The following is a 13560-nucleotide window of genomic DNA, read 5'->3' as shown; positions in this document are numbered from 1 at the left end:
TTCTGGGTGAAATATGAAGGTCCTAAGTGTAGCATAAATGGTTGAAAAACGTAAAATGCGAATACTTGTTTTTGTATGGTTTTTTTGCAATTATTGCTAGTTTGCAACTAGGGTGACGATTTTTTAAATTTTTAACCAATTCTATATTGTAGGAAATTTAATTACGCAACTTTTATGTCAGTACAACTTTTCTCGGAAATGAATACTTTTAAAGTTATAATCAAAAAACGAAGAAAAAAATCGAATTTTTCCTTAAATTTTTGACATTTTGATTATTTAAACAATGTTCCGGACATTTTTGAGAGGGAGGATAACTCAAATATTATTATTTGATTTATTTTCAAGCAATTTCTGCAAAAAAATTTGAGTCACCTCTCAACGTCCATCTCAAAACAGATGCGCCCTGGACTATAAGTTAATTCCTCTGTCGCCTATAATATACTAATTAAAGAACCAAATATGTAACCAGAAATTCCACAAGTAATACATAACATATTGATAACGAATATTTTCTTAACAATTATCAGCCACGACTTAAATTTTTGTTGCAACCTCTTCTAATTTATGTATTGACCTAGTCCATTGGCGCCTCTTGGGCAAGATACACAGATTTCACTCGAAAAATTATTACCAACAAACAAGGTAACCTGCTTTTGAGCTCAACAAAATATTAATTGACCTTTACTTTTGGTTGCTGTATCACCATAATAAGTTTGTTAACCGATTAATTTATGCATAGATATACTGGTTGCTTGGTGGTTACCAAAGTTTCTTCAAGTATCCTTGAGATTTGATTGTACCAGTTTTTAGCTTGTCGAAGGATGAAAAACAGTTTGAATATTAGCGTGACAAGTGATTTCAGAAGCATATATTATTTTGTAAAAAGTAAATATGTACTTTTCGGTAGATCCTACTAAAGCAAGAATCATATTATCCGTTCCAGCACGTAGCGTTTAGTTTCCGAAAAATATTGATTTTATTAGTTTTAAATATGAACAATTCATACTGTCCGGAGCGTATAGTATCAGACAACTCATTGTAAAATCAGGTTTTTCGGAGACTACGTTACGTGCCGGAACAGTGCCTGCATGATAAAATATGATTCTTGCTTTAGACCGTGCTGTATCGTCGCCCCCGCTACCGAAATTGAATCGTTTATTTCAGAAAGGGGTCAAGTGACTAATTTTGACAAAATGAGTTTTTGGTGGAATTTTTTAATTTAAACGTAAATACAGCTTTTGTTGCAGAAAGGAATCAATTGCTGCCATAGGGCAGAAAGGGGCCATGCAACAACGCATGACTCCTTGCTTAAAAATTGTGTAACCACCAACTTTATTTCAGAAAGGGGCCAAGTGCAAAAAATTATTTATTTGTTTCTTAAACAAATTAACAAGAAAAATTCTTGAAAAATACAATACTTTTTGACAAACACTACAGGTTATTGGTGAGAATTTTTATTTTATATAAATAAAATTTTTTTGAATGTAAACACCAACTTTATTTCAGAAAGGGGCCAAGTGCAAAAAATTAGTTATTTTTTTCTTAAACAAATTAACAAGATAAATTTTTGAAAAATACAATAATTTTTGACAAACAATACAAGTTATTAGTGAGAATTTTTATTTTATATAAATAAAATTTTTGTTGAATGTAAACACGTTTTTTTTTTGTTTTTCTCAAAAGCAGGTTTTTGTGACTTGACCCCTTTCTGAAATAAACGATTCAATTATTCCGATTCGATTTTTTTGCACAAACTTACTCAAAAAGAGGTTCTTATAACATATCCACAGGGTGCCGGGCGGTGCCGTGGTCGAAAAATTGTTTAAACAAATTCACAAAAATAATTTTTTTATTTCAAACTATTTTTTTTTAGATAATTTGGGTCATTCTGAGCAAAAAAGGTTTCCTGTCATTTTTTTCTAAAATTGATTGTTGTCTAGTTATACGCGATTTAAAATTTGAAAATGCGAAAATGTCCATTTTCAAGGCTTAATAACTCGATTAAAAATGATTATTATGAAATTCAAAAAGCGACCAAATCAAGTTTCAAACCCCTTCTTCAAGGTTCTGAAGAAATTTTTGTCATTATTTTATTACAAAGCTGCTATTTTGAATTATTAACAATTAGCGCTATAGTCCAGGATGTATCGTCGCCCCCGTTAGTGAAATTATTCTGAGTCGATTTTTTTGCACAGACTTACTCAAAGACTTACAGACTTAGGGCCGGTATTTCAACAGCTACTTAAGCTTTTGCTTAGCTAAGCCTCTGTCAAAAGTTAAGGAGAAGCTTAAGCTGGGTACCGTATTTCCATCATTTCCTTAACTAAACTCGTCCTCAACTGTCAAGTTAATTGGTTTGGTACCTCGGAATACGTCAAAATGCGAGATCTAATTGTTCTGAGGTAAAAACCACTACTATTAACTCTTGACATTTAATTTTGTCTTGTCATCTGTGTCAGTCTTATTTTTACTTCACTTAATTTTGTGTACATGGTAAATGTGTTGTTAGTATATTGTGTACATATATTTTCTCTGGTTATATTTTTTATTAGTATTCTGCATAAGCAATAGATCCGTCTATGTAATTTTTTTATTGGAATTATATTCCTTAAAATGTCAAATTGAAATGTATGTTTACTTTTGTAAAATAAATATACCAAGCATTGTAGAAATAAATAATTTTCATGTACCTACACCTTCCAAATGGAGTAAGAATTTTATTTTAATAATCGTTAATAATAATCCACTAATAACGTTATTACGCAAAAGTTGATTTTCAAAATAACTATAGAATTATTAATCTATAGAAATAACCTCAAAAAATAGAAAACAAATTTTAAGCAAAGGCTTAAACCAACTCCCGCGCGAGCTTAAAATTATTTGGTTTAAGCCTATGCTTAAGCCTCAAATTGAAGTGAAAATACAGGCATCTAGGCTTAAGCTTAGGCTTAAAGTAAGCTTTGGCTTAAGTGAGGTTGGAAATACCGGCCCTTACCTTATAACATATCCACGGGGTGCCGGGCGGTGCCGTGGTCAAAACATTGTTTAAACAATTTTTTTTTTAAATTCACAAAAATAATTTTTTCACTGCGAACAATTTTTTTTAGATAATTTGGGTCATTCTGAGCAAAAAAGGTCCTTTGTGATTTTTCTCTAAAATTGATTGTTGTCGAGTTATACGCGATATAACATTTGAAAAATGCGAAAATGGCCATATAACTCGACAACAATCAATTTTAGAGAAAAATCACAAGAGACCTTTTTTGCTCAGAATAACCCAAATTATCTAAAAAAAAATCGTCCGCAATGAAAAAATTATTTTTGTGAATTTGTTTAAAAAAAATTGTTTAATCAATTTTTCGACCACGGTACCGCCCGACACCTTGTGGATGTGTTATAAGGACCTCTTTTTGAGTAAGTTTGTGCAAAAAAATCTAATCGAAATAAACTGCTCGTCAAAAGTTAGGGTATAGAAAATTATGCTGATTTTCATAGTTGATTTTTTCGAGAACAGACGGATTCCGCTATTTTTTTTAGATTTTCCTTTAGTATTTACACAATTGAGAAAAGGTTTACTCAAACTTATTTTTTGTACTTATACCGGGTGGAAGAAAAGAAATGTTTTTCTTATGTTAAGTTTCAGACACCCTGTAGGGAGAACGAGGTACAAATGTGAGTATACATCAGAATCGTATTGTAGTCTTATGTTTTGTAAACATGCTGTTGTTTGAATGTCCCTGATATCTTTAGAAACAAAAAAAATAGACGGTTTTGTAATTTAACATGACATGTGTTTTAACCGAAACAAAAGTTTGAGATACCTTGTAGGGAGAAAAAGACACAAATGTGAGTATACCTCGATATTATATTGTAGTCCCGTATTTTGTGAATATTTTATTTTTTTAATTTCTCTGATATCTTTAATAACAAAGAAACTAGACGGTATTACTCTTTAATATGTGTTTCTATGTTTCACATGTGTGAAACCGTCTAAAGTTAAACCGTTAGCCCGGCCGCACATCAAAGAAACATGAAACGTAAATTACGTTTCATGGAAATAAACCACTGCTAAACAAATATATATCCGGCCATTTATGAGAATCTCCGAAAATAAAAATGTGTCATGAGCATGAATCACACTCGTTTCATTAGTAGGCGGACTTTGAGATTTTTTTAGCAGTGTTTTCTTTTCATGAAACATGTTTTTCGCTTCATGTTTCATGTTTTTCGTTTCATGTTTCTTTGGTGTGCGGCTTGGCTTAAAGAGTAATACCGTCTAGTTTCTTTGTTATTAAAGATATTAGAGAAATTAAAAAAATAAAATATGAGACTACACCATAATATCGAGGTATACTCACCTTTGTGCCTTTTTCTTCCTACAAGGTGTCTCAAACTTTTGTTTCGGTTAAAACACATGTTAAATTACAAAACCGTCTATTTTTTTTTGTTTCTAAAGATATCAGGAACATTCAAAAAGCAAAATGTTCACAAAACATAAGACTATAATACTTATCAATTATTACTATAATATTTTCAATTTTCTTGTTGACAAAAGAATGTACTGCGCTCATCATATCGATAAATGTTTTATTCGTATCCTGTAGTTCCAAATTAAGGAGGTCCAAATGATTTGCTAAATCTGATACGAAAGCCAGATCACTGAGTCATTTTTCGTTTTGAAGTAAATTAGCATCGTCCCCTCGTTCTTCTAGAAAAGAAATTATTTCCGTAAGTAACTCCTGGAAGCTATCTTAAAATTTTCCACGGCTCAACCACCTCACATCTGTATGCAGAAGTAAATCGATGTGTTCCGCAGAGTCGCCAGCTTCCAATTGCCCTTTAAAAAGACGTCGTTCCAAGCTTCACGCTCTGATTGAATTCACAATTGTTTTTGTGATCTTCATGACGTCGTTCATATTTAAAATTTTGGAACACAAAACATTGTGGTGAATGCTGCAATGAAATGAAAAAAAAACGATGGAAAGTCATCGTTAACTCGACATAATGCAAGAAATCCATTGTTAACGCCAGTCATGGATGGTGCACCATATGTTGTAATACACACTAGCTTGTAAATCGGCAGCTCGTATTGTTTTACAAAATTTAAAAAAACGTTGTTATCTTCTCCGCGAGTTTTTTCTTTCAGAGACAGCATTGTTAATTAACAATGATTCTTCTTTAGCCAACATATCAGAAAATACCATCCGAATGAAAATACACAAATCGGCGGTATTGGCATATCGGTTGCAAATTGCAAATAAAAGTAATATACACTTCATGATATCACGGTTAACTTTGCTTTCCAAATCTTTGCCCATGACTTCGATACGTCTAGTAACCATTGGACGTTACAACCGGACTTCTTTGGTAGCAGCCATAATACCTTTTCCATTTTTATTTTTTTCACGAATCGCGATCGACTTCAAAAACTTTGGCGATCGACCGGTCGATCGCGATCGACCCTTTGAGCACCGCTGGATTAGAATATTCTCTATTTTACTTTATCGTACCATATACGTAGTATAGTATCCCTTTCAGCACGTAGCCACACGATTGTGTGGGTTTGTTTTGAAACGATATAAAACTGCTTAATCGTAAAATGTAGCGTTCATTACGAACGACGATGGTCGTGTAGGTTCAGTATTGTGCTTTGCTTTGCGCTACCCGACGCGATTGTTAAGTTTATTTTGTTTCGACAGTCACAGCTTGTCTTGCAAAAATGGCGGGTCGTCATTTCCGTAAGAAATGTAAGTAAGTTTTTGTTATTAAAAAATGTCAATAATAAAATGTAAATGCATGTAGACTACTAACACATGTCTGTAGAAAACACCTATCCATACATATTTTAAAAAAGAATATTAATAACCTTAGAATATCCAGTTACATTACTACTAACACGATTGTGTGGGTTGGGTGATCGTTATTGAATTTCTCTTTTTTTGCAGATTTTGACTTTAACAAACCAGAAGATGTCGAGGCGTTAATGAACATTATAAATGATGATTCAGAACTAGAAGGCTTTAGTGATGACTCAGATTCTGATCTGACGTGGTGTAAGGAGCTAAATAGCCTTCCCAAAAGCCTCGGAGACAGTGATTCCTCGGATTCTGACCAAGAAGAAGATACTCGTGAGAATTCCCTAATTCAAAACAAAAACCTGCCTTTTCAAAATGACACTGAGGTTCCTAGTCCTTCCGGTATAAGTGCAGCTCCCGTATTAGATCAACCACAAACTATTGAAGACCTTAGTCAGCCTTAACCACAGCCAGATTTTGCAGAAGATCGGGTTGTAAAAGCAGAACCCGTGTTCGATGTCTTAAGTGCAATGTTTATCTATGTCTCACCAAAGACCAGAACTGTTTTTTGAAATTCCATACAAAATAATAATGTGTTGTAATGTATTAAATTTTTATACCATTTGCTTAAAATAAAACCCAGCCTACACATTTGTGTGGGTATGTTATTTCTAGACACCCTGTATAAAGAATTATTTTATTATTTTTCCTGTATTACTTTACACATAAGAACGTAGAGTACAAAGTTTCGAAATATTTGTTGAACATTTTTTGTTGCCGTGCTGAAAGGGTATAATAAAGTTATAGGATCGTGCAAAAAAAATTTTTCAGTTTTCACTTTTTTTCGACGTTCTGAGTCCCCCTGAGTCTAAAAAGCAAATAAAAAAAACATGTCGGAAGTATGTACGTACGTACGTATGTCGCCACCGCCCAGCAAAAACTACTGGACCGATTTCGATGAAATTCGGTATGAGTAAGTTTAAGAGAATTTTGTCGAGAAACTAAGCTTTTAAAAAAACCTCTCAGAGGGGGGTTATTTAGGGCCCATTTTTGCAAATTTTGACCGAAATGAATGAAATTCAACTCAAAGTTAGCCCATCGATAGGTAAGTAAAAATACCGAATTTGACATTTCCAAATTCAAAATGGCGGCCAACATGGCCGACCGCCCACCCGACACATTTCCCTACCTATCTAAAAACTTGTTTAAGATAAGTTTAATTTGAAAAAGTCGTTATGTAGCCTAAAGATGGGGCTATAAGAAGAATATTATCGTTTTTCAGAAAAAGTTACGGGTTGCCTATATTTAAGGGGTCAAAATTTGACATAAATTTGAACTAGATTTTCTCAAAAATGGCTCCAAGGATTTTTTTTATTTTTTGATATATTTTTGATATCCTATCGGTAAATTGAATGACAATAGTCAGATTTCTTAACTCCCCATAGGAGGGGAGTTATAAATTTTTTATAAAAAAATATTCGAGTGCCCGTAACTTCCTTCTTAATAGAAGCTAAAATTTGAAATTTTGCAGACATATATGGTACTTTATTATCTATCACCGGAAATGAAGAAAAAATCTTATTTTTTAGATACGCTCTGTATATTTTTACATATTTTGAAAGAATGCAAAATTACCTTTCCAATGACATACAATTCGTTTCTGTAGCTCAAAAACTCGAAAAGTTACGGTAAATAGAAATTTTGCTATAATCTTATGTGTGTCCTCTCTCACGTGATCATAGCAGAGCATTATTGTAGGGCAGTCAATGAGGGTATTTGGCTCCGAATTTCATCCTACTACATTGATGTAACTTGATATTTTCACAGTAAGTAGGGAATAGCCTAAGAAACAAAATCTACCCTATATACTATGGCGCTTTTTATCTTGGGGCGGTTCCCACTTCTTCAAGGGGGGGAAAATTTATTGGTCAAAATAAGCACGGAAGTGGCTAAAGAACCTATTTCTAAGCAAAAACTGGTCTATACTTTTTTTGAGAACTCAATACTTTTTGAGTTTTGCGTAGTTAAAACTGGCCATTTTCATTGAAAAATGACACCTTTTCGGACGGATTTTTTGTGAATCCTTAAAAACTATGCATCGAACTAAAAACACTATATAAAACATTTTTTAGATTATAAATAATAAAGAGATTCGTTCTTTCGTAAATGTTCTATTTATAATATAAAAAGAGATGTGGTAGGTGAAAATAGTTTGTTTTTTGGTGCATGCACAAATTGATGTATTCAACTTGAAATAACAGAAGAACGGTAGGTTTAAGGTGTATAATGCTACCAACACCTTTTGTAATGTTTGAAAAGGCCTTTAAAACGAGCACCGTTAAATGTCGGTTACTTACAAACTAAGCGAGATATGGTGCAAAAAAATATATGACTAATGTACTTTAAGGAAAAATGAGAAGTATATACATTCAACTCTCCATCCACCATAATTCAAATGCATTGTTTTTCTTTTGCAATACCTTTTAATATAGTGTTATTCTACTTTCAAAAAGTTGAACGGGTTTAAAATGAATGGTTTTTCTAAAAAATGTGATCAAATTATAGAATGCATTTTTAAATTTTCTTAAAAATCTTCCTTTTTCTCCATGTAATTCGAAAATAAAAAGATTTCACCTCTGAGAAGTGGTGGGAACCTCCCCCATGATAAAAGCGCCATAGTATATAGGATAGACTTTGAATTAGGAGATTGGGCTACTCCCAAAATTTGATTAACCATGCAGTAGGATGGAATTCGGAGGTAATATCTTGTTCTTAATCTCGCTCATTGACTGGCGTAATCGAAATAGAATGAAATGTAAATATTGTAAACTATTAATTTCTCAGAAAAATGAACTAATTTGAAATGAAAGTATGACTATAATATTCTATTGATTTATGCTATAATCTATACATCTATAGTGTGTCCCCGAAATATGGCATCGAACATTTTCTCAACTGCAGGAATTAATGATGCGTAGAACCATAAAATACTTTCAAGTACACAAGGTGTTTCTAAAATATCAAAATAACGAGTAACTTTGTTATTTTTATAGAATGCCAGTATCTAGTACCATAACGATAATATATCGGTACGATAAAGTTCCCGGGCGGCCCTTCCGTCCAGCGTTTTTTCTTTATATCTCGGTTTTTCTTGTGTCAGTACTCCCAATAATAGACAAAGTTCTATAAAATAGCAAAATTATGCTGTTGTTGTAATACATTATCAGTTATCGTAGTATGTGTTCTCTAATAGATGATAATAAAGTGATAGAGTATCATCGTATCATGGGATTGAAAATAATAATTGTTTTATATACTCCAAGGTCATCACGAAACGGTAGCAACGGTTAGATCTGATAGGCCTGGATCTCGCGTACCAAAAAAAAGTTGATTAATAGCAAGCTGAAAATTTGTTAATAGCTTAACGGTGTCTAGTCAGACAAACTTTGATGGTTTGAGGTTACAGGTTTGGAACGTCACACTACGAAAATGTCCCATGTATTTTGTCGGACAGAACCAATTTATTTGTTACCCTTTCATTAAACTCTCATGCAAAAATCAGACTGCTATTTACCACCAATATAATTCCTGTCATTTGACATGTTCTATGTATTGGGATACACTGCATCTCTTAGTAATCATCTTATTAAGTACAAGACAAATTCTTTTAATATTTAAATGTCAATTTTAAAACAAATACGTTTGTTTATAATAAACATGATTGACCCATATTACCACATCAGTGTATCAGTTTTCGATACAAGGTCAGCTTGCAATAGCAAATATTATCCTTTATTTATAATCAAGTCGACACAGCATTTTTAATACAAACACTCTCACTTTTATATATACAAAAACATTAAACAGAGGAATACACATTCTTAGTTCTAATTTCATTGCGTAAAGATTAGTCAGTGGTATTTGAGATCCCAACGGGTAAACATCACAGCGGATAAATATTATACCACCAGCTCTTTACCGTAGTTACTTCAACGTACAAATAAATGAATTTACAGTGAGTAGTGTTACTTCATCAACCCTTATGGTAGGGGGTAACCACCCCTCAACCATCTGAGATGGTTCAGGTAAACAGGAACCACCATATCTACGTGTCGAACTTATTAAAATGCCCAACATATTTGTCGGACAAACATTTTTTCATGTATTATATCGCCGGTCCGGAATAAAAATGACGTAACTGCAAAAAGCCAAATTTCTCAGGAGAGCAAAAAACGATTATAAAGTATTTAAAATAGGGATTAAATGAGAAGCAATCGTCCAGGAGCATCGGTATAGCGTTTATTCTTACAATGATGGCTTTTAGTTTTATCCCTATTTGTTCGAATTTCATTATCTTAATTTATTCCCCCCATTTTCAACCCTTTTACAGTTGCGTCATTCTTCATCTAAAAATTTTAAATATTTAAAATAGTGATTTAATAAAGAGTAAGCGTCCGGAGCATCGGTATGGCGTTTATTCTTAGGCCTATTTCATTCTTTACGACTTCAGTCGTCACGACAAACGGTCGTAACGACAGTTTGTCGTACATTCCATTAGTCCAATACAGCAATATACGGAGCCTTTCACACAGGACGGCCACGACTAACTGTCGTGCCGTTGCTCTTCGGCTGAGATGGCGCTATAATCGAAAAAAAAAAATTATTTATGAATTATATAATATATCTACGAATATAATCTGTACAATTTATAAGACTATACAAATCAAAGAAAATACCATTTTATAAATGCAATAAACACAATTGACTTACCTTTTTTTCTATCATTTGTGACCCACTGAAAAATGCCTATGAAAAGGACTCTATATCTTTTATACAACATATATTGCTACTGGACTGGGACAACAAAAATGGTACAACAATCCTTACAGCAAGCACTTAATTTAATAAGTTAAGATTACCAAAAATGATCAGGGCGAACAAAAACAACATTTATGTAATTTAATGTTTTGTATTTTGATAACTTGTATGAAGAAAAATTTGGAACTACACCGCAAGAAAGGCTGAGAGAAACAAATCACATGGGGGAACAATTAAGAGAGATTTCAAGAGAAGAACTGGTAGAAGTGAAACGAAAATTAAAGATAGGTACAGCTCCAGGCTCCAGGGGAGGATGAAATTCTTCCAGAAATGATCAAATCTTTAGGAGAGAAAGGGAAAGACTGGCTGTGGACAATATGCAAAGATTCATGGAAGGAGAAAATGATCCCAAAAGATCCGAAACTCGCGCGAAAAGGGCGAGGAAACTCTATGTCATTGACATGCGGTAATAATTAAAAAATTTATTTTGGTCATTTCTTAAATCTCCAAAAAGTGTATGACATAAACCTACTTCTTCTCTTCTTCCATTGATTGGATGCACCCAATGTAGGCGATTACGTCTCTGTTTTATTTTTGTTACGGCGATAAATTAACCATAAAGCCAACATTTTTGCCCGATTCATTCTACGCCCTGGGCTTTCTACGGCAATAAGATGAGTACTGTCGTAAAGTGTGAAAGTCCGATGAGCAAAGTCGTAAAGTATGAAATAGGCCTTATAATGATGGCTTTTAGTTTCATCCGTATTGGTTCGAATTTCATTATCTTAATTTAATTCCCCTATTTTAAGCCCTATCTACAGTTACGTCATTCTTGATTTTAAAATTTTGCTGTACAAAAAACTATTTTTAAATATTTATTATGACAATTTTTATTCTTACAGCGATGGGTTTTATTTTAATCCCTATTGGTCCAAATTTCATTATCGTAATTTCGTCTCCCCATTTTCAACCCTATTTACAGTTGCGTCATTATTCATCTGAAACAAGGTCTAAAATGGTGCGTATTTCAATAACGACGCAACTACCCTGTGGTGGCTCAGCACATAGTTACAGTTCTGTCGCTTTTGTATCATCTGTACACAGTATTTTAGAAGTTAATTACGCAATAAACGAGAATTGACAAAATTTGCAGTTACGTCATTCTTATTCTGGACCGGCGATATAAAGTTTGCTATTGTATGAACTTAAAAACAACCTGCCAGTTTTCACAATCATATACTTGTCGGGATGACACGTTCTACAATTAAAACTTCCCCTGTTCCAGTGTTCCCATACATCAAAGTTCGTCCGACTAGACACCGTTAAACTATTAAAAAATTTTCAGCTTGCTATTAATCAACCTTTTTTTGGTACGCGGGATCCAGGCCTATGATGTGTAGTAGCAGCAATTAAATACAAAAGGTATTTTTAGCGTTTCAACTTTAACGACAAGCGAAAATTTCGCTGTGCATTAAATATTTGCGTTGACTATTATTGGTCTATTTACTAGACGCTGAGACTGAGTTCTGATACAGATAAGTAAAAACAAACAATCCTTTGTAAAGAAGTACGTCGATTTTTTTTAGATGAACATTTTTGAAAATTTATCAAAACGACACAAATCCTTAAGAGCGTAGGCGCAAAATTTCGGGCTAATGCTTTTAACCCTTTGTGGCCTAGTGGCTCCACGGTGGAACCACCTTTAAACAAATTTTTTCCTACTGCCCGAGTAATCGTAGGCTGGTACCACCAACCAGACGGAATGCAATGTATAGGGCTTGTATTTCACCGATCACGTGATTACAAAATTCTAGGAGCAATTATGCATACTGTACATCAGGGGTGGGCAAAAGCCGGCCCGCGGGCCGCATCCGGCCCTTTCGCTTACTTTATCCGGCCCGTTGAAAAATCCCGCAAGCGATTTTTTTAACACTTTTATGCGATTTGGTTGAAATCAACAGTATTGGTGTGCTTAGTGTTCATATAAATATTGAAATATATAAATAATGGAGAGTATTATAATTCTGAACAGCTGTAACCATATCCCTACTATACTACATATTTATAATTTATTGAACATACACTTTTCTCACTCTTCGAGGCAGTGATGTGTTGGTTTCAGCCAGCATATTTGTCGTCTACCAGGTGCCCTGTTTCCTTTGATTTTACACTTCATAATCAGCAGTAACAACTCGTACTTATCATTTCTGTGCCCCAAATATGATACCTTTCTCCTTTTGATGGTGGTCAAAAGTTCTCTATCTCTTCCCATGCTATGCAACATTATTTCGTTCGCAATATGATCGGTCCACGGTATTTTTAAAATTCTCCTAAAAAACGTCAATTTAAGAGCTTTCAGCTTTCTTATTAAGTCAACATTAACAGTCCCTGCTTCGGCACCATAAAAAAGAATAGAGTGGATATAACATTTTACGATGGGATATCGGATTTGCAGATTGAGTCTTTGGTTACTTAGAAATTTCCTCATCTTCAAAAAGGCTGCTCTTGATTTCCCTATTCTTGATCGAATTTCTGATTTCGGATTTAGCTCTTCCGTAATCCAGAATCCTTTTGTCCACTTGTTCAATATTGGATTTTGGGATTTGTGGACCAACTGAGTTGGTGCATGTGGCCTGACAATGACTACGGTATTTTCAAGGGACAAATAAACGTGACCATCTATTCCATTCTTTGATCAGTCATATATTCATCATATATTCTTTGATAGTAGTAAGTACGGCGAGAGACGATTCCCCAATAAGAAGACAACGAAAACGATGGAATGACAACTTACTGGAGGCACATTGAAAAAAACAGAGTCATGTCTATACAAAAAGAAGAAGAAATATTTTTGTCAAAAAAATTTTTGGGCAGAGAAAAAATTCCACCAAAAATATTCGCGTGTGCACAGCGCAGCGTACACGTACGTGATATAGTCCTCCGGCCC

At 33.7% G+C, this 13560-nt stretch overlaps 2 protein-coding genes across 8 annotated transcripts in view; both read left to right on the top strand.

Annotated features, from left to right (window-relative positions):
• Positions 1–13560, top strand: part of LOC114332415 (uncharacterized) — a 434915-nt gene that overhangs the window by 266699 nt on the left and 154656 nt on the right. The gene's annotated exons all lie outside the window — the stretch shown is intronic.
• Positions 5622–6471, top strand: LOC126886389 (uncharacterized). The gene is made up of 2 exons (XM_050653314.1): positions 5622–5747; positions 5946–6471. The coding sequence occupies exons 1-2, from the start codon at positions 5720–5722 to the stop codon at positions 6257–6259; spliced, it is 342 nt and encodes a 113-aa protein (XP_050509271.1). The 5' UTR covers positions 5622–5719; the 3' UTR covers positions 6260–6471.

This window comes from Diabrotica virgifera, chromosome 6 (assembly GCF_917563875.1).
Source record: "Diabrotica virgifera virgifera chromosome 6, PGI_DIABVI_V3a".
Taxonomy (NCBI): domain Eukaryota; kingdom Metazoa; phylum Arthropoda; class Insecta; order Coleoptera; family Chrysomelidae; genus Diabrotica; species Diabrotica virgifera.
This window is presented reverse-complemented; position numbering and strand designations above follow the sequence as displayed.

Coding starts and splice junctions, on each gene's coding strand:
- LOC126886389 (XM_050653314.1), top strand. CDS start 5,720: ATGGCGGGTCGTCATTTCCGTAAGAAAT. Junction 5,748..5,945: donor TCGTCATTTCCGTAAGAAAT/GTAAGTAAGTTT, acceptor CTTTTTTTGCAG/ATTTTGACTTTAACAAACCA.